Source organism: Orcinus orca, chromosome 8 (assembly GCF_937001465.1).
Source record: "Orcinus orca chromosome 8, mOrcOrc1.1, whole genome shotgun sequence".
NCBI lineage: Eukaryota > Metazoa > Chordata > Mammalia > Artiodactyla > Delphinidae > Orcinus > Orcinus orca.
The window spans coordinates 12,812,493-12,837,738 of NC_064566.1; the positions used below are offsets into that span (position 1 = coordinate 12,812,493).

General features: G+C 41.7%; 1 protein-coding gene across 5 annotated transcripts in view; it reads left to right on the forward strand.

Moving 5' to 3' along the window:
* Positions 1–13,114: 13,114 nt before the first annotated feature.
* MTCH2 (mitochondrial carrier 2) overlaps positions 13,115–25,246 on the forward strand; it is a 39,866-nt gene continuing 27,734 nt past the window's right edge. The window contains exons 1-5 of one of the 5 annotated variants that reach the window (XM_049713751.1): positions 13,146–13,435; positions 15,891–15,975; positions 16,124–16,230; positions 23,265–23,291; positions 23,490–23,552. In XM_049713751.1, coding sequence (XP_049569708.1) covers positions 13,349–13,435; positions 15,891–15,975; positions 16,124–16,230; positions 23,265–23,291; positions 23,490–23,552 — 369 coding nt within the window. In that variant the 5' untranslated portion in view covers positions 13,146–13,348. The other 4 variants (XM_049713750.1, XM_049713749.1, XM_049713747.1 and 1 more) reach the window with 4 other exon arrangements.

A 25,246-nucleotide genomic window follows, 5' to 3' on the forward strand; every position in this document is an offset into this window, starting at 1 on the left:
TTCGTTGCGGTGAGCGGGCTTCTCACTGTGGTGCCTTCTCTTGTTGCGGAGCATGGGCTCTAGGCGCGTGGGCTTCAGTAGTTGTGGCACGTGGGCTTAGTAGTTGTGGCTCACGGGCTCTAGAGCACAGGCTCAGTAGTTGTGGCACACAGGCTTAGTTGCTCCGCAGCATGTGGGAGCCTCCCAGACCAGGGCTTGAACCCGTGTCCCCTGCATTGGCAAGTGGATTCTTAACCACTGCGCCACCAGGGAAGCTCTGTGTATGTGTTTTTAAAGGGAATATCTGCCCATGCTCTTTACATAGGAGTTTGCAAATGGCCTTCTTCTATTCCACATCTTACACCCTAAAACTATTAGTCAACATTTTAAGTATCTAGAAATCACCCAGCCAAAACCCCACTTTTTGTTCCTAAAAGGATATCTTTAAAGGGCAAGTCCCAAAACAAACCACTGAGAGCAAGCCTTGTTTGAAAGTTGTTTAGAAATACTTGGTTTTTGCTCCAAATAATTTTGGAAGAAGTTTATTAAAAGCACCCCAGTATGATATTTTTGGAATAAAAAACTAGAATACATGATCAGATTTTTTTAAGTGCTTTTTGAGAGTGAAAAGCTTCCTGAGAGCTGCGGTTTGGCTGCTAAGATATCAAAGGGGCAAAAAGGAGAGAATCCTATGCAATCCAGGCACAGCCTCCACATCCAGTAATTGCCAAAAGGCCATGGCAGTTCAGTGTTGGGCCCTGCCCAGCTCACAGTCAGTCCTGTAAAGTAGTAGCTATTTGTTTTCTTTAGAAAAGAGGGGCAAGTTTGCCTGCTTAGATTACGAGAAAGTGCCCCGCAGGGCATTTACGTGCTACAGCATCTAAGCCAATATGCCTATCATTTCTCATTGTGCTTTTTTTTTTAAACATATCTTTTAAAAATAAATTTATTTACTTATTTATTTTTGGCTGCGCTGGGTCTTCGTTGCTGTGCGCTGGCTTTACCTAGTTGCGGCGAGTGGTCTTCGTTGTGGTGCGCGGGCTTCTCATTGCGGTGGCTTCTCTTGTTGCGGAGCACGGGCTCTAGGCGCACGGGCTTCAGCAGTTGTGGCACATGGGCTCAGTAGTTGTGGCTCACAGGCTCTAGAGCACAGGCTCAGTAGTTGTGGTGCACAACTATAGAGAGAAATAATGCTATGTGAAAATTCCAACTTCCTGCTGGCACTCCTACCCTAAGACATGGGCTCTTCCCCCAAATTCATCAGTCAGAAAGAGTGCACTCAGCAGTGACTTAGGAACTAAGGAGAATGCAGTGATGTGTCAGACTCCATTCCTGTGCTTAAAGCCCAGGTGGGAACAGACTAGTGAACCAAAGCAAGCCCGTCAGTAAGACCCTCTGCTATAGCTTTAGAACGTTGTCATGGGTTAAAGAGAGCCACCAACTGAAATGTGAAATACCTGGGTTTGAATCCCACCCAGACTCGGTGGTGGTGGGTGCAGTTGCTTAACAGCTCTGGACCTTCGTTCTCTGACCTGAAAAGTGAAGTGACTGTCCAGGTGAAGTGATCTCTAAGGCCCCTTCATTTTTACAAAATCACATTGGTTTGAATACTTCCCCCAGCTGTTGATCATGGATTGCAGTAAGATGCCTAGAACAGCTTCCCTCTTGGGCCTGAACCAGCTAGGTCCTGTCACCCAGCCTCTGGTCCTCGGGGAAACAAAGCCACTTTGGTGGCTCTAAGTACAGTCCCCTCCCCTCTCGGCCCCTCCAAGCTTGGCACAAGCCATCTCTCCCCCCGGCCCCCTGAACCGTTGGATTCAGTGACCAGAAATCACTTCAGTAAACCCCTTCTCAGCTGAGCTCAAACTCCAGCCACTCCCCTTTCTTTCTCTTGGCTTCACTTCCTCCCCCATTCAGCCCAGACTCCAGGGTGCATTACATCAACCCCTTCCCTGCCAGCACCCCGGACTCCTCACCCTCTGTGCTTCTGCCACATCCACCTGGTAGTTCCCCAACTTTGGCTCCTTCCAGCCATCCCGACCATCTGTCTTCTCCACTCCTACACCCAGGCTGCCAAGATGGCTGCAGGAAAACCTGTCCTTGAGCAAACCGGGGCCACCGCTCACGTGTCTCCTCCAGCCTCAGAAATGTATCCTCTGCTCCTGAAATGGAAGTTCTCCCACCCTTCCTTCTCCGTGGCTATTTTACACCTCCTCCCTTTGCTCAAGTCCCCTGCTTCCCTCCCAGCAAACAACCTCGTTAGGACGAAGTGGTTAAGAAGCTAGGCTCTGGTGGGGTGGGGTAGGGAGAAAACTACAAACAAATTCTGAACTCTTTTTAGTAGGTTTGTTTATGTACTTGTATTGGCAAAATGATTCTGAAACTATTTTAGGTGTCTTACATGATTGGGCAAATGAGTAAATGTGTTGATGTTGTTAAGAGCCAGGGTTCTCACTCTGGAAGAAGAAACATACAAATATTTAATGGAGGGAAACAAGAAAAAACCCGTGGAAGTGGATTGGAATTGGAGATATCAGTGTGCACTCATGATTTCTAAAGTATGTATAGGTATGTATATTCACATGTATATATATTCAGCTCTGTCTGCTAAGAGGGCCTAAAATCCAACACACCCCGTTAGCAATAAGCATATTTTGCACTGAGATCTTGTACTCTCATACCGTTCCCCTCTGAAAGGAATCAGCGTTCGTTAGAGAAATGGCTGCTTCCAGGGCTGGTACATTGCAAATATGCGATGAGCAGCCTGGAACATTTTGTCATGCCAAAAAGTAAGAAAGTACTTTAAAAAAAAAATTAGTAGTAGGCATTTCATAGGACAAAGGAGCCAGCTTGAAGGAGCTGCCACCAGCCAAAGCTGGGATATTAGGTACCAAAATGATTAAGGACATTCATAAATTATAACCCATTGAAAAAATTAGGAATCAGTGAGTTCATATTAATGAGAAAGGGAGAGAGAGAGAGAAGAGAAAGAAAGTAGAATGAATGCTGAGTGTCAAATGGTGAATGCAGAGGGAGTGCTGGAGTTGGGATCAACATTTTGCAACCACCATAGTAAAGTGGATCAGGCAAGAATCACCAATGGAGGCTAAATTTAGAAAGAAATATGAGGAGCGGGATATTTGCATGGGTTCAAAGTGTCTCCACTCAGATTGCTTACTCGCTGTAAAGGAAAAAGCAGTTAACTATGTGATGAAGAAATTGGACAACATCTTGACTGAGTGACCACTGAGGGGTGGATTGACATCGTGTAATTCTGATGCGACGCCTGAGAACACATCACATATGTAGTATTCTGGCTGGAAATGCATACCCTGAATCTAATCATGAAACATGAGACAAAGGCGAAATAAGGAACATTCTACCCAAAACAAAAATCTTGACTCTGGCATCAGAATGTCTGGGTTCAAATGCTGGCTTTACTGGTTTTATGACCTTAGGCAAGTTACTCTCTCAAAGACTCAACTTCCTCATCTGTGAAATGGGAACACTAGCAGGACCCACCTTTCAGCGTTGCTGGGGGTGCTGGATGAGAGAATGCATATAAGGCACTTTATCAGAGTACCCTACACGCAAAAGGCTCTCAGGAATGGTTAGCGGCCGTTACTCTTGTCCACCCTGCCTTCCTTTCCTTTGGTTTTAGAGAAAAAAGTGCCCAGTTTCAGGTTTAAGGCTAACCTCTCCACCTATGTTTCAATTCCATCTCCCCAACTTCTCTCAAACTTTCTGCTTTGCTTTATTCCCTTTTCTGTATTTCTCTCTCTCTACCGGCAACTTCCCTGTAGCCCAAAAACATGCCAAGCCCTTCCCATCTTTAAAGAAAAGACAAAACCTCTGTCATGTCCTGCAAAGTTTCCATTCCTTGCTGTCTCCACTCGCCACCTTCTAAAAGTTCTCACCTCCCATTTTTTGTAGGCCCACGATGTGTCAAGAGCTTTACCTTTACATGGGAGATATATACTATGCCCCTGTTTCACAGATGAGAAAAGTTGGTCTCCCCAAGGATTTGAACCTAGATCTGCCTCAGTCTCGAATTGTCCAATTGGCAGCCACAAACCACAGGTGGCCATGGAGCATTTGAAATGGGGCTGGTCCAGACTGAGATGTGAATACGTATCAGATTTCAAGGACTTAGTACCAAAAAAAGACTTGTAAAAATCTCATTAATATTTTTATATTGATTACATGTTGAAATAATATTTTGGGTGAAATATATTATTAATTAATTTTACCTGTTTCTTTTTATTTTTAAAATTTTTTTATTGGCTGCGCTACGCGGCTTGCAGGATCTTAGTTCCCCGACCAGGGACTGAACCCAAGCCCTCAGCAGTGAAAGCGCTGAAAGCAAAGAGTCCTGACCACTGGACCACAAGGGAATTCCCTCTTTTCACTTTTTTAATGTAGCTACTAAAAATATTGAAATTATGTATTGTGGCCAGCATTGTATCTCTATTGGACAGCCCGGTTCTAGAATATTCATCTCACAACGCAACATGGCCTCTTGTCTCCTGAGACACCACTTATCTTAGCTCCCTGAATGTGTCCCAGGGCTTCTTCCTCTACATACCCTACATGGGTGATCTCCACCCATCCTTGATGCCTGTAAGCCATGATGACACTGCATCAGCCCCTCCTACACCCCCGACCCCTAGATCCAGCTGTCTCCCCTCCATCTCCGCTTAGTTTCCCTCTGCACCTCAAAGGCAACATGTCCAAAATGGAATTATTCAATTATTTTTTCCTTAAACAGGAGCCTCCCTCGTCTTCTCTCTCTCGATAGCAGCGCCACTGTTGTTACCATGTAACTCTGTACCTCCACACTCATCAGGTACCCGTGACTCTACCTCCTAAGTAAATCCACAGACTTCTCTCTACCCACTTAGTTCAAGTTGTCATCGTCCTCCTAAACTGTTAGATCTGGTCTTCCAGCTGACCTTTCTTTGGCAGAGCGGCCAAGATGAGCCCATTACAAGGCCAATCCGATCACGTTCGTCACCTTGCAGGGGCCCATCTCTGATAGGGCCCTGTTGCTGCCTCAGCCTCCAGCTCTGACTCCCTGTGAATCTGGAACATTAACTGCCCCTCCCAGCTCCCTCCCACACCCCCCATCTCATTACTTAGCAAACACCTGCCACCTTTCAAGACTCAGCCCAAATAGTAGCCCACTCTGCAGAACTGTTCTTGGTGCCATTTCCCGGGCAGGGCTCACCAGTCCTTCCTTTGCCTCCTGGAGACTTTGACCTCAGCACCTGAAACACTTCAGTGCACCAATTTGTCTACTCAGCTGCCTGCGGTCTCTTAGTTGTGGCATGCGAACTCTTAGTTGCAGCATGCATGTGGGATCTAGTTCCCCAACCAGGGATCGAACCCAGGCCCCCTGCCTTGGGAGCTCGGAGTCTTACCCACTGGACCACCAGGGAAGTCCCCCAACTGCCTTTCCGAACGAGAATGATTTCAACCACAGTCCACAGGAGGAAAAACAAAATTCAAACAAAACACAGTTACTGCTTCATACAAATAAGAAGTCCAGATGTAGGGCAGCTCCAAGACTGCTTAATTTATTTAGCAGCTCACTGGCAATATCAAAGATTCAGGCCTTATCATCTTCCATCTCTGTCACCTTCGGTGCCAACTTTGTCCTCAAAGTGAACTCTGCTCTGTTAGTTGTACGGCTGTAGCAGACCCAGGCGACCACCAGATCCAACAACACCCAGTGAAAGAACATCTGTTCCTGTGTGTCTTTTATTCTTCTTCTTCTTTTTAAAAATAACCTTTTAAAAAAAATAATAACCTTTTTATTTTGGAATAATTTTTCATTTACAGAAAAGTTAATACAACAGAGTTCCCATATACCCCTCACTCAGTTTCGGTTTCCCCTAATGCTATCATACATCACAACCAACAAAACATTGGTACATTGCTATGAACTGAACTCCAGACTTCATTGGAATTTCACCAGTTTTCCCTTTAATGTCCTTTTTCTATACCAGGATCCAATCCAGACATCACATTGCTTTTTGCTGTCATGTCTCTTTGGTATCCTCTGGTCTGTGATGATTTCCCAGTCTTTCCTTATTTTTCATGATTTGGACAGTTTTGAAGAGCACCGGTTAGGTATTTTGTAGAATAGTCCTCAAATTGGGCTTATGATTTGATTGGTGTTACGGGTTTTTGGAAAGAATGTCACAGAGGCCAAATGCCCTTCTCATCGCATTATAGCAGGAGCACTTGTCTGCATGACGTCACTGGTGATGGCTAGGAAAGCCTTTCCAAAAGGCCTGGAAAGGATTTCCCCTCATGCCTTTTACTATTGTAAAACAATACAGGTTTATTATAGAAAATTAGAGAATCAGCTAAGCAAAAATAAGGAAATAAAAACACAATATTGCTATCACCAGAGATGATCATAGTTAACAAATTACTTTTAATCTTTTCAGATCTTTTTCTTTTTTAAAAAATGAATTTTCATTAAATGAGGTCATATTGTATACATTGCTTTACAACCTACTTTAATTAACAGTCCTCACCTTTCATATAAGTTTTTATTTTTGAATTATATAAATAGAATATTCAAAACATAGTATTAAATTGTAAAACAAAGACATAATTCAATCTACCAGCATTAAAAAATCTGCATATTAAAAGATCACACCTTCTCTCAGAAAAATTAACAATAACAACAAAAATAAACTCCACTAAGACATGCCTTCATAAAGGTATTGAAATTCAAGGTGAAATTAAGGCATCCAGGCAAAAAGATTAAAATCTTTAACATGCATATAGTGAAGGAATGTATTTTCCATGATCCTTTCTTTTTTAAAAAATTATTTATTTAGTTATTAATTTTTGGCTGTGTTGGGTCTTTGTTGCTGTGCGCGGGCTTTCTCTAGTTGCGGTGAGCAGGGGCTGCTCTTTGTTGTGGTGCGTGGGCTTCTCACTGCGGTGGCTTCTCTTGTTGCGGAGCACCGGCTCTAGGCGTGTGGGCTTCAGTAGTTGTGGCTTACAGGCTCTAGAGCACAGGCTCAGTAGTTGTGGCTCTTGGGCTTAGTTGCTCCATGGCATGTGGGATCTTCCAGGACCAGGAACCCGTGTCCCCTGCATTGGCAGGCAGATTCTTTTCTTTTTCTTTTTTTAAAAAAATTAATTAATTTATTTATTTGTTTTTATTTTTGGCTGTGTTGGGTCTTCGTTGCTGTGCGCGGGCCCCCTCTAGTTGTGGCGAGCGGGGGCCACCCTTCGCTGCAGTGCGCGGACTTCCCATTGTCATGGCTTCTCTTGTTGCAGAGCACGGTCTCTAGGCGCGCAGGCCTCAGCAATTGTGGTGCACGGTCTCAGTTGCTCCGCGGCATGTGGGATCTTCCCGGGCCAGGGCTCGAACCCATGTCCCCTGCATTGGCAGGCAGATTCTTAACCACTGAGCCACCAGGGAAGCCCGGCAGGCGGATTCTTAACCACTGCACCACCAGGGAAGTACCCTATGATCCTTTTTTTAAAAATCTACTAGAAAATGAACTTTAGTCAACCGAGGGATGAATGGAGACAACCTCACCAAAAGGACTCATAGAGAATATGAAAGCCATTTTATTTTATTCTAGTCTTAGGACTTTTAAAAATGTGAATGTCTTGGGCTTCCCTGGTGGCGCAGGGGTTGGGGGTCCGCCTGCCAATGCGGAGAACGCGGGTTCGTGCCCCCGTCCGGGAAGATCCCACATACCGCGGAGCGGCTGGGCCCATGAGCCATGGCCGCTGAGCCTGTGCGTCCGGAGCCTGTGCTCTGCAGCGGGAGGGGGTCACAGCAGTGAGAGGCCCGCGTACCGCAAAAAAAAAAAAAAAAAGTGAATGTCTTTTATTATAAAATGGAATGAAAATATTAACCTAGCAATATGTTTTTTGGCCAGGTGGCTTGTAGGATCTTAGTTCCCCAACCAGGGACTGAACCCACACCCTCCGCAGTGAAAGTGCAGAGTCCTAACCACTGGACTGCCAAGGAATTCCCAAACCTGCAACATGTTAATTACACTTATAATAATAGTTGAGAAAGAGGAGTAAAGGTGAAAAGTAGTGTGAGTGTGATGATGCTGATTTCATAAAAAGATATGTAAAGTTGATAAATCAAGTAATAAGTATATTTAAAGTTATAAATATGAACACTTAGACATACCATGTGTGAACACTGTGAAATACAAGAATACAATTAACTGGAACCTGGAAGGCAGGAAGATGATGGAGATAGGGAAGGGAAAGAAGTGAATAAAAATTTATTTCAACAGTGCTCAGAGTATGGACTGAATAGATACTGCCTAATAAAGAGAGAATAAGGTATATAAGTTGTGGTCACCGAAATAGCCACTATATATACAACAGAAACCTTTCAAAGATACCTACACACACTCAAAAAGAAATAGTTCATATCATAAAATCTTATTTTTAAGCTATCAACAAAAAACTATTTTTAAAGTTGTAAACACTTTTTTTAATGTTGGAAAAAAATTTTAAAGCATAATAACAAAACTATGACCAAAAGTATTTGTCATATCAAGAAATGTAAATTGGCTGAATTCATCTATTAAAAGAAAATTTCAATCCCTGAATCTGATCAGCAGTTGGTTGAATCCACGGATGCGGACCCCATGGACACAGTGGAATGACTCGATTTTCAGGTTGAATCACAAAACAAAACCCACCAAGTATATGGCATATAAAACAGACACCTAAAATGAAGTAACCAAGAAAGATTAAAAATGAAAGAAAGGGGGAATTCCCTGAAAGTCCGGTGGTTAGGACTCGGTGGGTGTGGACAAATAAAAAAAAAGAGAGAAAGATAGAAAGGGCAGACAAGCACTAAGTAAATGCACACAGAAGGATATAAAGGACCATAGTCTAAGCATGAGATAAGGTAGAATTCAAGGCCAAAAGCATTTAACAAGACAAACTATCCGAAAGGGTGCAATATACAATGAAGCTCTAGTAGTTAACCAATTCTCTATACCAAATAACATGGTATCAACAATTATAAAGAGAAGACTACTGGAAATGCAAGAAGAATTAGACAGATACACATTAGTATTGCAGATTTTATTTCACTTTTCTTTGATCAAGTGGACAAAAACTAAAACACACACACACATACACACACAAAACATTTAAACCTGAAAAGAAAAATGTCCTTTGTTAATGCTCATGGAACACCCAAAAATCACTCATATATTAAGTCTCAAAGCAAATAAATCAATTTATAAATAAAATTTCAAAAAGTATAAATAGAAAAGTCAACATTCTCTGAACACAAAACAATAAAACTAGTAATGAATATTATCCGGGAGGTAAAACGAAAACTGCCACTAAGATAACAAAAAGTTCTCTCAAACAAATCTTTGGTCAAAGAAGAAATCAAACCCAAAATTCCTAACTATTGAAGAACATATTAGAAGCTATGAGCTAAAGCAGTGCTCAAAAGGAAATTCATACTTAAATGCTTGGTGGGGACGGGGGGGGGACTCTTGCAGGCAGCACGGATTTGATCCCTTCGTCGGGGAACTAAGATCCTGCATGTTGCCCAGGGCAGCCAAAAAAAAAAGGATGATGTCCAATGCTTATGGTAATGAATACGAAAGGGTAACAATGAAAGAAGTAAGCCTCTATAGTAGGCGGAATTCTAAAGGTCTCCCCCAAGATTCCTGTCTGCTGCTTATTTAATCAAAACACTAATCTAGGTACTGCTATGAAAGGGTTTTGTAGATGGAATTAAGGTTATTAATCAGCTGACATTAAAATAGGGAGATTATTCTGGATTATCCAGGTAGGTCAGGTGTAATGACATGAAATCTTAAAAGCAGAAGAGGGAAGTAGAAGACTTCATCAGAGAGATGGGGTAGAAGAAGAGGCAGGAGAGATTAGTAGGCAGGAGATCAGAGAAATTTGAAGCATGAGAAAGACTGGACCCACCACTGCCAGCTTATGAAGATGAAGTCAGGGAACTGTTAGCAGAGTCTCCAGAAGCTGAGAAAACTGGCCAGCAGACAACAAGGAAATGTCAACCTCAGTCCTATGACTATGTGGAACTGAACTTGAATTCTGCCAACAACCTGAAAGGGCCTGGAAGTAACTTCTCGCCCAAAGCTTCTAGGGGGCCAATGCCTTGATTTCAACCCTGTGGGACTCAGAGCTGGATATCAGCCACTCCTACTGGACTTCTGACCTGCAGAACTGTCAGATAATAAACTTGTATCTTTTTAAGCCACTAAGTTTGTGGCAATTTATTATGGCAGCAATAGAAAACGAACACAGCATCTAACTTAAGAAGTTAGAACATGAGTGAAGTAAGTCAGACAAAGACAAATATCATATGATATCGCTTATATGTGGAATCTAAAAACATGGTACAAATGAACCTATCTACAAAACAGAAATAGAGTCACAGACGTAGAAAACAAACATGGTTACCAAGGGGGAAAGGCGAGGAAGGATAAATTGGGAGATTGGGATTGACATATACGCACTACTATATATAAAATAGATAAGAACCTAGGGAATTCCCTGGTGGTGCAGTGGTTAAGAATCCTCCTGCCAAAGCAGGGGACACAGGTTCAATCCCTGGTCCAGGAAGATCACACGTGCCGCGGAGCAACTACACCCATGTGCCACAACTACTGAGCCCGCGCTCTACAGCCCAAGAGCCACGACTATTGAGCCCTCATGCCACAACTAGTGAAGTCCGCGTGCCTAGAGCCCGTGCTCTGCAAAAAGAGAAGCCACGACAATAAGAAGCACGCACACCACAACAGAGTAGCCCCCGCTCGCCGCAACTAGAGAAAGCCCACACGCAACAATGAAGACCCAACGCTGCCAAAAATAAATAAATAAAATAAATTTCAAATAGATAAGAACCTACTGTATAGCACAGGGAACTCTACTCAATACTCTGTAATGACCTATATGGGGATAGAATCTACGAAGAGTAGATATATGTATAACTATATACATATACATACATATACATACATATATACATATACATATATACATACATACATATATGTATATGTATAAGAGTAAATATATATATGTGTATAACTACATATATCAGGTATATGTATAACTGATTCACTTTGCTATACAGCAGAAACTAACAACATTGTAAATCAACTATACTCCAACAAAAATTAAAAAAAAAGAAGTTAGGGGCTTCCCTGGTGGCGCAGTGTTTGAAAGTCTGCCTGCCGATGCAGGGGACACGGGTTCGTGCCCCGGTCCGGGAAGATCCCACATGCCGCGGAGCGGCTGGGCCCGTGAACCATGGCCGCTGAGCCAGCGCGTCTGGAGCCTGTGCTCCGCAACGGGAGAGGCCACAACAGTGAGAGGCCCACATACCGCAAAAAATAATAAATAAATAGATAAATAAATAAGCTACAAGGATATATTGTACAACACAGGGAATATAGCCAATATTTTATAATAACTATAGAGTATAACCTTTAAAAATTGTGAATCACTATGTTGTACACTTGTAACATATATTGTACATAAACTACACTTCAAAAAAAAAATCAGGGACTTCCCTGGTGGCACAGTGATTAAGAATCCACCTGCCAAGGCAGGGGACACGGGTTTGATACCTGGTCTGGAAAGATTCCACATGCCTCAGAGCAACTAAGCCTGTGTGCCACAACTACTGAGCCTGTGCTCTAGAGCCCACAAGCCACAACTACTGAAGCCCGCGCACCCTGGATCCCGTGCTCCGCAACAAGGGAAGCCAACGCAATGAGAAGCACATGCACCACAACAAAGAGTAGCTGCCACTCTCCGCAACTAGAGGAAGCCCGTGCACAGCAATCAAGACCCAATGCCGCCAAAAATTAATTAATTAATTTTTTAAAAATCAGAAAAAAATGTCCCCTTGCTAAATGGTCTCTATGGTTAAATATCAAAATTCTGGATTTAGTTAGAATCAACTTTTAAGTTTCTTTTAACTCTAAAAGCTACAATTTGGTATTATATTTCCATGTGCCAAGCTGGGTAGGCATATCATTTCATTCAATTCTCACAACAACAGTATGAAGTAGACATTACTATACTCATTTGTTTAAGGTTCAAAGAAGTCGTGTGACCTGCCATAGGTCACACAGTTAATAATTGGTAGAGGTGAAATTTGGACCAGGTCAATTAGACTCCAAAGTCCAGGCTCCCTCCTGCTCTGTAAACTGCCTCTCTAGCACCATACTGAGTCCAGGACAATATTAATTAAAACTAACATTTGTATTTCAATATACAGTTTTTAAAAATCTCATCAATTTATCAATTTCACTTAACGCTCAATAATAACCCTGAGAGGCAGGTAGTAGTGTAATCCTTAGATTTAGATAAAAAAATTGAAAATTGAAGAAGAAAACATGACTTCTGAATCATTTTGATACAAAAGAGAGCCAAGATTGAACTTCAAGTCTCCACTCTCAGTTTATTCTCTGCACCAGGCTCTGCCTAAGCGTTGATATGGAATGTGTGAGCTGGGACTGAAGGGTTGAAGACAATGCCATTTTCTTTTTGCCTCTAATAACCTGTAGCCTGGTAATCACTGAAGTAATTGTTCATTTATGCAAAAATATTTATTGAGCACTTAGTATGTGCCAGGCACTGAACATACAAGGAACAAAGGCTGTCCCGGCTCCTGGATTCACGGGGTTTACATTCTGGTGGAGGAAACAAAAAGATAAATTTCAGACAATGATAAGTGTTGCAAGACTATGGAGCAGGAAATAAAGAGGAGGTAAGTTTAAATAGACGTCAGAGAAGGCGTTTCTGAGAAGTTAACATTAACTGAATGAATGAGTACATGTATAGCAACCCCCGATGGATTCATTTTTCAAACTTATCTAGTTTTGCTGGCCATTAGATTGTTTATGATTCTGATGCTGAATACTCTTTGGAGCTTATGTTGCTGATGCCAAAAGGGCAAGGGCAGAAGCGAAGAACATGGACGAATCCTTTCCAATTCATTTCACTCCTGTGACCTTGCCTTTGCCGTCAGGGTCACTCCCCACCGCCACGCCCATTCTTCTGCCCCCGGATGCTTCCAGCCTGCGCAAGCGCAGGAGAAACTGCTGTTCTAGTGGAGGGCGCGGATTCCACCCCAAAACGCATGCGCCCCGGGCTCGCAAGCCCCGCCCCGACCTCTGCGCCCGCTCGCGAGCCCTTGCCAATTCTCGGGGCGGGGACTGCGCGGGGAGACGCGCGCCGGTGCGTGCGTGCTCCCGGGCCGCGGGCGGGCCAGTGAAGCTGGCGGCCCTGGCACGTGATCCCGGATCGGCGTGGTAGCTTGGTGGCTCCGTCTGTCTGTCCGTCCGCGGGTGCCATCATGGCGGACGCGGCCAGTCAGGTGCTCCTGGGCTCCGGTCTCACCATCCTGTCCCAGCCGCTCATGTACGTGAAGGTGCTCATCCAGGTATGAGTCGTCGCCTTTCCCTTCCTCGCCCGGCGCCCTGTTCGGTCGCCGCTGCCCAAGGCGCCTGAGAACCGGCTCCAACCTTCAGGGCCTTCAGTCTCCTGAGATGCTGCTCCTTCTTTGCTGCCCGCCCCTTCCTTCCCGGCAGGGACGACTTCCACCGCCCGCTGAGCGCCCACTGCCCGTGGGCCTTCCCGAGGTCTCGCCTCACAGCCAAGCCGTGAGGCCCGCTCCTTTCCTGGTATCCGGCTGCCGCCCTGCCCTGCCCTGCCTGATGGCTCCCCTGAACTTTGTTTTCTCTTCCCTGAGGTTGATCTTGGCTGGGCGCCGCCAAGGGCTTCCCAACCTTTCTTTCTCCGCTGCTCTGAAATGAGCATCCTTCTCTCCGCCCCGGCCCCAAACGCAAGACGTGAAATCTGTTGAAGACAAATTTGAAATTCGAGGGGAGCCAACACTTTATTAGCTTTTGTTTTCTCTTCTTTTGTTGCTGTTACTACTGCTCTTCTGTTCTGAGATTTAGCACCAGATACCCAGAGAAACACAAGGAGTTCATTCAGAAGTGATAATCAAGCGGTTGATGAGTCACATTTCGAAGGATCCACTGAACCCTCTTCAGCAGCAGCCCATGTGGCTCATGACAGTGAAAAGTCACATGTCAGAGTGATGTGAAATCAGTTCAGTTGAAAGTTTTATCGAGTTTAAGGATATATGTTAGTTTCTAATATACTGTGAAGTAATTCTTAAATGGTATTTTATATTCACAGGCAAGTTTGCCCGGTTTTAGCTGACTATAGACCATTAGGTAGTATTGTTCAGTTGCCTTTCTGAATTTCCGTGTGACGGGCAGGTCATTCATTTTTTTAACTTTTGTTGAGAGTTGACGGAATTACGTCATGCATAGTACCAAGGATAGAACCCCTGTCCTCACCATCTGCCTTTCTGTCAGAAATATGCAAGACACTAGGGAAGGCCTCGTTTCTTATTTTTGAGTTAATGATACTAATCCATATTATGTGTTGCTGAGTTGAGCCTTGTGGATTCAGAACTTGTATGTAAAGAACTATTGTAAAATAAGTTGTTTAAAGTAAGAACGAAGGGAATTCCCTGGAGGTTCAGTGGTTAGGTAGGACTCCATGCTTTCACTGCTGAAGGCCCAGGTTTAATCCCTCATCTGGGAACTAAGATCCCCGCAAGCCACTAGAGGCGGCCAAAAAATGAAAGAACAAAATCTTTGAAATGTATTGTGACATCTAAAACAGAATTGGCACATTTGCAGCTAGATAATATCTGAGGTAAAAGCATTTTTCGGTAAATCTGATATAAGCCCATTACTCAGTCCTTATCCAGGAGACAAGATTTTCTAGTGACATTCAGAGCTCTTGCCTCAAAAACTCCTTAATCCTTATTGCACAACATGCTTGTGTTGCCAAGTGTCTCAGGGCTTTTGGTGAAATTCCCAAATACTCAGTTTTAAAAATAGTTGCACAGTGACACTTTCAGGAGTTCTTTAATTGAACAGGTTGAGAATCACAGCAGGAGAGTCAAAACCATGTCCGACAACGTTCATTCTCTCAAGTATCCCTTTGGCACTAAAGAGTCTGAATATATTGTAGAAATAAAATGATGACATTAATTCTAAAATGACTCGTTAGATTGTTCATGACAGTCTGCTCCTTTAACATGGACTTATTAGCTTGTAATTATTTCCCAAATGAATTATCCCCAGCTGTATCTGCATTTGCCTTTTGAGTGGTTTGTTTTGCTAGCCAAATATGAAGCTGTTGCTGGCTTAGTCTTCTCACTTTGTCCGGTTATTAAAAATGTGCTTGATTTTCTTTAGAAAATATTTTTGAGCGTCCTCGGTAAACTGTAGCTTTGTTAACACAAAAATTCCCTTATTCTATTTTTAGATTGATGCCAGTCTATCTCAGCTACATGGTTTACTTTGTAGAATTTGAACCAAAAGAAAACTTGGAGTTTATTGAAACCAGTCTTTTTTTTTTTTTTTTTTTTTTTTTGCGGTACGTGGGCCTCTCAGTGTTGCGGCCTTTCCTGTTGTGGAGCACAGGCTCTGGACGCGCAGGCTCATTGGCCATGGCTCACAGGCCCAGCCGCTCCGCGGCACGTGGGATCCTCCCGGACCGGGGCACAAACCCGTGTCCACCACATCAGCAGGCGGACTCTCAACCACTGCGCTACCAGGGGAGCCTGTAACCAGTCTTAAACAAGTGACAAAATTAAAAACAAAACAAAAAAAACACACCAGAACTGACAAGGATGATACTTCATCACTGTCTTGGAAAATATACACTGCATTTTAACTTGTGTTAAAAATTATAACTCTAAAAAATATATATATATATATAACTCTAAATTTGTTCTTTATTCAAGACCTTGCAACTCAGGCATTCCTGGGAATGTTGCTTAGTATTGATTTAGTGTCTTGTTTTTAAAGGTGGGATATGAGCCTCTTCCTCCAACAATAGGACGAAATATTTTTGGGCGGCAAGTTTGTCAGCTTCCAGGTCTCTTTTGTTATGGTAAGTGTCTTTGATTTATTTGGAATTGGAGGACATTGAAGGGTGTGATAGGAGTTACTGAAAGAATATATAGTAAGCATGTTTCCTTGAAATTTCTGTGTAACCATTACTTTCAACTAGAATGTAAATCTCCTACTTGTGTTCTTAGCTCAGCACATTGCAAGCATCGATGGGAAGCGTGGGTTGTTCACAGGCTTAACTCCAAGACTGTGTTCAGGGGTCCTTGGAACTGTGGTCCATGGTAAAGTTTTACAGGTAAGAAGAAAATCAGTCCATCTTCCCATAGATTTAGATAACCTTTTCTTTTTTTTTTTAACATCTTTATTGGAGTATAATTGCTTTACAATGGTGTGTTAGTTTCTGCTTTATAACAAAGTGAATCGGCTATACATATACATATGTTCCCATATCTCCTCCCTCTTGGGTCTCCCTTCCATCCTCCCTATCCCACCTCTCTAGGTGGTCACAAAGCATTGAGCTAGATAACCTTTTTTTTTTTTAAATTTATTTATTTATTTTTTGCTGCATTGGGTCTTAGTTGCTGTGCATGGGCTTTTCTCTAGTTGCGGCGAGTGGGGACTAGTCTTCATTGTGGTGTGTGGGCTTCTCATTGCCGTGGCTTCTCTTGTTGTGGAGCACGGGCTCTAGGCGCACGGGCTTCAGTAGTTGTGGCTTGCAGGCTCTAGAGTGCAGGCTCAGTAGTTGTGGCGCATGGGCTTAGTTGATCTACGGCACGTGGGACCTTCCCGGACCAGGGCTTGAACCCGTGTCCCCTGCGTTGGCAGGCGGAATCTCAACCACTGCGCCACCAGAGAAGCCGTAGATAATCTTTTACGTACAATTTGATCAAGAGCAGTTTCAAAGATATACGTCTTTACATCCATGGCCTTTCTTCCTCTTGAAAAACATTTACTTGAAATACCCATTCTTAATTCTTTCCTGGGAAGCAAGGAGAATTTGTATAAAATGAAGTAATTGATTTTGATCTACACAAGCTTCTTCCTCTGGACCAGTTGTTCTGAGCAGAAATTAAGTACGCTCATTTGAGCTCCTGTGTAGCTCATATTATTTCTTTGAAGGAGGAAGGAAGCTGGTTAAAACATACATTTCTTTCTCATGTTATTTTCCTTTTATTCCTAGTGTTACTCCTAGTAAATGTTTTCTGTTACAAATTTATTTTTTTTTAAACTTAACAAGATAAACGTTAAAGTAGGATAGTGTTTATTTGTGACTGTTTATTTCAGTAGTACTCAGTACAGGGAATTCCCTGGCTGTGCAGTGGTTAGGATTCCACACTTCCACTGCAGAGGGCATGGGTTCAATCCCTGGTCAGGGTACTGAGATCCCACAGTCTGCAAGGCTTGGCCAAAAAAAAAAAAAAAAAAAAACCACTGCCGATAATAATTGGTACAATCCTCCATGTATATTTTAAGGCTTTAATGTTGGCCCAATTCTACTTTTTTATCATTTGATGAGCAAATCGTGGTGTTGTTAATCAGTTTCATGATCTGATTGGCTTAGGTTTTAAATTCTCTTCAGACTTTGTTGAATTGAGTTGGAGAGGTTTTCCAGTTAGTTCCTCACATGGAAGCAGTTTTGTTATTCATTGTACTTACTCTTGTCGTCATGCCTGTGGACCGAATGTTAGAAGCAGCGTTTTGGGTGGCCCGTGGGTCAGAGTGATGGAGTTTTAATGGGCCGATGTTTTTGGTGGATTGATTACTACTCTTTTCCAGCCACACTGTACTTTGGCTCAGTGGAAGCGTTCCTGTTACCTAAATGAGGTTTAGATTTTCATGTGGGAAAGTAGTTGTCATCTAGTTCAAAGAGGTTTATGTATAGACCAAGAGTGAAATTACTGCTTCAGATCAAGTTAAGGAAAAGTAAGACAAACTTGAGGTAACCAAGTACCTGGAATATGTGTTTCACATGTAGCCCGATGAAATAGAACAGGGTATTGGTACTATAGTTAGTATCAAAAGCAACTAATACAATCAAGAAGAAAGACCAATTCAGGTCTTTCTGAACAAGAAAGAGTTCTGTATATCTGAACAAGAATTAAATTGAAATCTGTTCAGAATAATGTAGAAGAGACAGGTTGAAAATTTTATTAATGGAGTGAAAACCAAAGTCTAGAAATGAGTGAGGATTTTTAAAAACTCCTGAAACTGTTAGAATTAATTCTGGCCAAAGACCTGGAATTTGACCAAAAACCATCATTTCGCTTAATCATGTTGTTTGTTCTCTTTCCTCTGATTTTATTTTAAAAATGTAATTCTTTTCGTAAAAGACAGTGTTCTCTATTTTTAAAGTCTGGTTATGACTAGGAGGTCAGTTGTCTGGTTCTTGTATTTCACCTAGCCCATCTTCTATTTCTGAAATATCCCACAAATAATATTTCCTCTTCCAGTGCAGTCTGAGCTCTGGCAGCTTCATGTTCTCTTCTCCAGAAGAATGAAGCATCTTCTCTCTTGCTTGGTTTAGAAACAGTCAGGTACAAAAGGAAAAGTGAGGCGGTTTCAGCTATTCAGACTTAGCACCAATTCTCTGTTCTTTGTACAGTGAAGAAAAGCATCTTGCCCTAATTTGGTATTAGACCTGCTTTTTCCGTGAAAAAGCCCTGAGGCTTTTTCCATAGCCTTAGTCCTAAGCTATGTTTTGTGTTTTTTGGTTTTTTTAAATTTATTTATTTTACTTTTGGCTGCACACGGGTTTTCTCTAGTTGCGGCGAGCAGGGGCTACTCTTCGTTGCGATGCGCAAGCTTCTCATCGTGGTGGCTTCTCTTGTTGCAGAGCACCACGCAGGCTTCAGTAGTTGTGGTGCGCAGGCTTCAGTAGTTGTGATATGCAGGCTCAGTAGTTGTGGCGCGTGGGCTCAGTAGTTGTGGCTTGGGGGCTGTAGAGCACGGGCTCAGTAGTTGTGGTGCATGGGCTTAGTTGCTCCACAGCGTGTGGGATCTTCCTGCACTGGGGCTTGAACGTGTGTCCCCTGCATTGGCAGGCAGATTCTTAACCATTGCGCCATCAGGGAAGCCCCTAAGCTATGTTTTTATCAATTTATTTTCTGTTATATGTGTGTGTTTAGTAAATAATGTTCTTGGATTTGGATCATCATGTTTTCATTGTCATTTGTCTCTAGGTATTTTTTGATTTCTTCAGTGATCTCTTGGTTATTTAGTAATGTATTGTTTAGCCTCCATGTGTTTGTGTTTTTTACGATATTTTTCCCTGTAATTGATTTCTAACCTCATAGCATTGTGGTCAGAAAAGATGCTTGATATGATTTCAACTTTCTTAAATTTACTAAGGCTTAATTTGTGACCCAAGATGTGATCTATCCTGGAGAATGTTCAGTGTGCACTTGAGAAGAAAGTGTAATCTGTTTTCAGATGGAATGTCAATTAAATCTATCTGGTCTATTGTGTCATTTAAAGCTTCTGTTTCCTTATTAATTTTCTATTTGGATGATCTGTCCATTGGTGTAAGTGAGGTGTTGAAGTCCCCCACTATTTGTTAACTGTCGGTTTCCTCTTTTATAGGTGTTAGCAGTTGCCTTATTTATTGAGTTGCTCCTGTGTTGGGTGCATATATATTTGTAATTGTTATATCTTCTTCTTGGATTGATCCCTTGATCATTATGTGGTTTCCTTCCTTGCCTCTTGTAACATTCTTTATTTTAAAGTCTATTTTATCTGATATGGGTATTGCTACTCCAGCTTTCTTTCTTTTCTTTTTTTTTTTTTTTTTTTGCGCAGTACGCGAGCCTCTCACTGTTGTGGCCTCTCCCGTTGCAGAGCACAGGCTCCGGATGCGCAGGCTCAGCAGCCATGGCTCACAGGCCCAGCCGCCCCACGGCATGTGGGATCTTCCCGGACCGGGGCATGAACCCGTGTCCCCTGCATCGGCAGGCAGACTTTCAACCACTGTGCCACCAGGGAAGCCCCCCAGCTTTCTTTTGATTTCCATTTGTATGCAATATCTTTCTCCATCCCCTCACTTTCAGTCTGTATGTGTCCCTAGGTCTGAAGTGGGTCTCTTGTAGACAGCATATATATACAGGTCTTGTTTTTGTATCCATTCAGCCAGTCTGTGTCTTTTGGTTGGAGCATTTAATCCATTTACATTTAAGGTAATTATCAATATATATGTTCCTATTACCATTTTCTTAATTGTTTTGGGTTTGTTTTCGTAGGTCCTTTTCTTCTCTTGTGTTTCCCAGTTAGAGAAGTTCCTTTAGCATTTGTTGTAGAGCTGGTTTGGTGGTGCTGAATCCTCTTAGCTTTTGCTTGTCTGTAAAGCTTTTGATTTCTCCATCGAATCTGAATGAGATCCTTGCTGGGTAGAGTAATCTTGGTTGTAGGTTCTTCCCTTTCATCACTTTAAATATGTCATGCCACTCCCATCTGGCTTGTAGAGTTTCTGCTGAGAAATCAGCTGTTAACCTTATGGGAGTTCCTTTGTATGTTATTTGTCATGTTTCCTCATTCTGTGAGGCCACCATCACCCTGATACCAAAACCAGACAAAGAAACTACAAAAAAAGAAAATTACAGACCAATATCACTGATGAATACAGATGCAAAAATCCTCAACAAAAACTAGCAAACAGAATCCAACAACACATTAAAAGGATCATACACCATAATCAAGTGGGATTTATCCCAGGGATGCAAGGATTCTTCAATATACGCAAATCAAGCAATGTGATACACCATATTAACAAACTGAAGAATAAAAACCATATGATCATCTCAATAGATGGAGAAAAAGCTTTTGACAAAATTCAACACCCATTTATGATAAAACCTCTCCAGAAAGTGGGCATAGAGGGAACCTACCTCAACATAATAAAGGCCATATACAACAAACCCATAGCAAACATCATTCTCAATGGTGAAAAACTGAAAGCATTTCCTCTAAGATCAGGAACAAGACAAGGATATCCACTCTCATCACTGCTGTTCAACATAGATTTGGAAGTCCTAGCCACAGCCATCAGAGAAGAAAAAGAAAGAAAAGGAATACAAATTGGAGAAGAAGAAGTAAAACTGTCACTGTTTGCAGATGACATGGTACTATACTTAGAGAATCCTAAGGATGCCACCAGAAAACTACTAGAGCTAATCAACGAATTTGGTAAAGTTGCAGGATACAAAATTAATGCACAGAAATCTCTTGCATTCCTATACACTAATGATGAAAAATCTGAAACAGAAATTAAGGAAACACTCCCATTTACCACTGTAACAAAAAGAATAAAATATCTAGGAATAAACCTACGTAGGGAGACAAAAGTCCTGTATGCAGAAAACTATAAGACACTGATGAAAGAAATTAAAGATGATACAAACAGATGGAGAGATATACCATGTTCTTGGATTGGAAGAATCAATATTGTGAAAATGACTATGCTACCCAAAGCAATCTACAGTTTCAGTGCAATCCCTATCAAATTACCAATGGCATTTTTTACAGAACTAGAACAAAAAATCTTAAAATTTGTATGGAGACACAAAAGACCCCGAATAGCCAAAGCAGTCTTGAGGGGAAAAAATGGAGCTGGAGGAATCAGACTCCCTGACTTCAGACTATACTACAAAGCTACAGTAATGAAGACGATATGGTATGGGCACAAAAACAGAAATAGATCAATGGAACAAGATAGAAAGCCCAGAGATAAACCCACGCACTTATGGTCAACTAATCTATGACAAAGGAGGCAAGGATATACAATGGAGAAAAGACCGTCTCTTCAATAAGTGATGCTGGGAAAACTGGACAGATACATGTAAAATAATGAAATTAGAATACTCCCTAACACCATACACAAAAATAAATAAAATGAATTCGAGACCTAAATGTAAGACAGGACACTATAGAACTCTTAGAGGAAAACATAGGCAGAACACTCTTTGACATAAATCACAGCAAGATATTTTTTGATCCACCTCCTGAAGTAATGGAAATAAAAACAGAAATAAACAGATGGGACCTAATGAAACTTAAAATCTTTTGCAAAGCAAAGGAAACTACAAACAACGAAAAGACAACCCTCAGAATGGGAGAAAATATTTGCAAACAAAGCAATGTACAAAGGATTACCCTCCAAAATATATAAACAGCTCATGCAGCTCAATATTAAAAAAACAACCCAATCCAAAAATTGGCAGAAGACCTAAATAGGCATTTCTCCAAAGAAGACATACAGATGGTCAAGAAGCACAGGAAAAACTGCTCAACATCACTAATTATTAGAGAAATGCAAATCAAAACTACAATGAGGTATCACCTCACACCAGTTAGAATGGGCATCATGAGAAAAATCTACAAAGAACAAATGCTGGAGAGGGTGTGGAGAAAGGGGAACTCTCTTGCACTGTTGGTGGGAATGTAAAGTGATACAGCCACTAGGGAGAACAGTATGGAGCTTCCTTAAAAAAAACTAAAAATAGAATTACCATATGACCCAGCAATCCCAGTACTGGGTATATACCCAGAGAAAACCATAATTCAAAAAGACACATGCACCCCAAAGTTCATTGCAGCACTATTTACAATAGCCAGGTCATGGAAGAAACCTAAATGCCCATCGATAGACGAATGGATAAAGATGATGTGGTACATATATACAATGGAATATTACTCAGCCATAAAAAGGAACGAAATTGGGTCATTTTTAGAGACATGGACGAATCTAGAAACTGTCATATAGAGTGAAGCCAGAAAGGAAAACAAATATCATATATTAACACGTAAATGTGGAACCTAGAAAAATGGTACAGATGAACCGGTTTGCAGGGCAGAATTTGAGACACAGATGTAGAGAAGAAACTTATGGACACCAAGGAGGGAATGAGGTGGGGCTGGGGGTGTGGTGGTGTGATGAATTGGGAGATTGGGATTGACATATATATATACTAGTATGTATAAAATGGATAACTAAAGAACCTGCTGTATAAAAATAAATAAATGAAATTCAAAAATTCAAATAAATAAATAAAAATAATGTTCTTGGATTTTTGCTTTGCTTTGTTTTCCTTTTTCTTCTTTTAGATAAGCACTTTTATGAGCTGACCAATCAGTATGTTAAATTTAGCAACAAGATCATCTTAGGGACACTTATTTCCAAGTGTTAATTAGAAGTAGAAATTAATTGGAGATTTACAGCCAAAAAAATCAACTATTTTAATTTCTGCCAATCAGTAGAGTTTTCATTTTATGTTCTGTCTCAATAACACTATGATAGCCCTAATCATCCTTTCTTTTCTTTTCTTTTCCTTTCCTTTGTAGCATTACCAGGAGTGTGACAAGGCTGAGGTATGTTGGAGCCAATTTCTATGCATGAGTCCATTTTCCCTGCAAGCTACTGTTGCTCTCTGGTCCTCTTTAGGAAAAGGGACAAGCAGTCAGCTTTCCTTTCATCATAGAGAGTGTTGGTATACAGGATGGCCACCAGTTTGAACAGTTCTATTTAAAACCATCAACATATCTATCTACTTTCATTTTGATTTCCAGGAGTCAGGATCTGGAAATGTACTGAAAGAAGTTTCATCTTCCTTTGACCGAGTTATCAAGGAGGTAAGGTGATTATGATTTCTCTAAATCAGAGCGAGCTGGCAGTTGTGGAATCAGGATCATCAGGCCTGTATGTTCAGTGTCTGTTCCAAACAAAATTAAACTTTCAATTTAATATGGGCTTTACTGCATGTAGAACATAAAGAGAAAAAAGCATTGCTTGCTGTTTGGAATTTCAAGGAAACATAATTTGCCCACTCATCTTTAAAATTGAAGAGGTACTGAAACCTCTTATAATAGAGTTGGAAATCTCTGGCCCAAAAGTATTAAAATAGTGGCCAGGGCCTTTGTGTTGGATATTATATATCCAGAAATGCTTTTACAACATTATTCTGTCTTTGAGATGTCCTTATCGTCCATTTCCCACTCCTGTCTTCTGCCATTGGGAGTTTGTTGCATGCCTGACTTAATAATACTCTTTTATTTCTAGTCTTTACATTATCTAATTGTCTATAGAGACGTCACAAGTTTTCATTGAAAGCTGCCTTCTAAAGTATATATCACTGAACAAACATCGCTATAGGCCAAGATGTCAGATGAGTCAACTTTGTTTTTTGTAAATTTTCATGAAGTGATTTTATTTAAAAGTAGAGATGCATGTATTAATATGTGTTTTATATTTTCTTAACTTTATTTAGTTCATCGTAAGGCTCTTAGAACTACCATTAGAGTAGGGGTGAGATCTCTTAACTAAATGAAGGTAATGTTTAAATGCAAAAACGAACGACGGACCTGCTATATTTACAGCCTACCTCCAAGTATTGTTTTTTTTTTTTTTTTTAACATCTTTATTGGAGTATAATTGCTTTACAATGGTATGTTAGTTTCAGCTTCACAACAAAATGAATCAGTTATATATATACATATATTCCCATATCTCTTCCCGCTTGCGTCTCCCTCCCCAAGTATTGTGATTGAATTTTTTACTAACCTCTTTACAGAGTCCTAGACAAGAAAGATAAGCTAGGGTAAATATAGAGCTCTAAGATACTGCACAGTTACGGGGCTGTGGTCGAAAAACAGATGAATGTCGTTGTGTTCTCCTTGAGACGTTGGTGTAGATTAAATAGAGCCTGACATTTGTCCAGTGTAGATCTCAGAGTATCAGAGTCTCTAAAATCACTCACAATGAGAGAGCAACTTAATAGTCTAAATACCGGCCTCATAGTTGTTTGTTTGTTTGTTTGAATTTATATTTTTATTTATTTATTTTTGGCTGCGTTGGGTCTTTGTTGCTGCGCGTGGGCTTTCTCTAGTTGCAGCGAGCAGGGGCTACTCTTCGTTGTGCACAGGCTTCTCATTGCAGTGGCTTGTCTTGTTGTGGAGCACGGGCTCTAGGCGCTCAGGCTTCAGTAGTTGTGGCATGTGGGCTCTGTAGTTGTGGCTTGCAGGCTGTAGAGCGCAGGCTCAGTAGTTGTGGTGCATGGGTTTAGTTGCTCCACAGCATGTGGAATCTTCCCAGACCAGGGCTCGAACCCGTGTCCCCTGCATTGGCAGGTGGATTCTTAACCACTGCGCCACCAGGGAAGCCCCAAGCCTCTTAGTTTTATTCCAGCTAGGTTACTGTTTGCTGGTGACTTTCCCTGTTTTTTTTTTTTTTTTTGGCCACACCATGCAGCATGTGGGATCTTAGTTCCCGACCAGGGATCGAACCTGCACCCCATGCATTGGAAGCGCGGAGTCTTAACCACTGGACC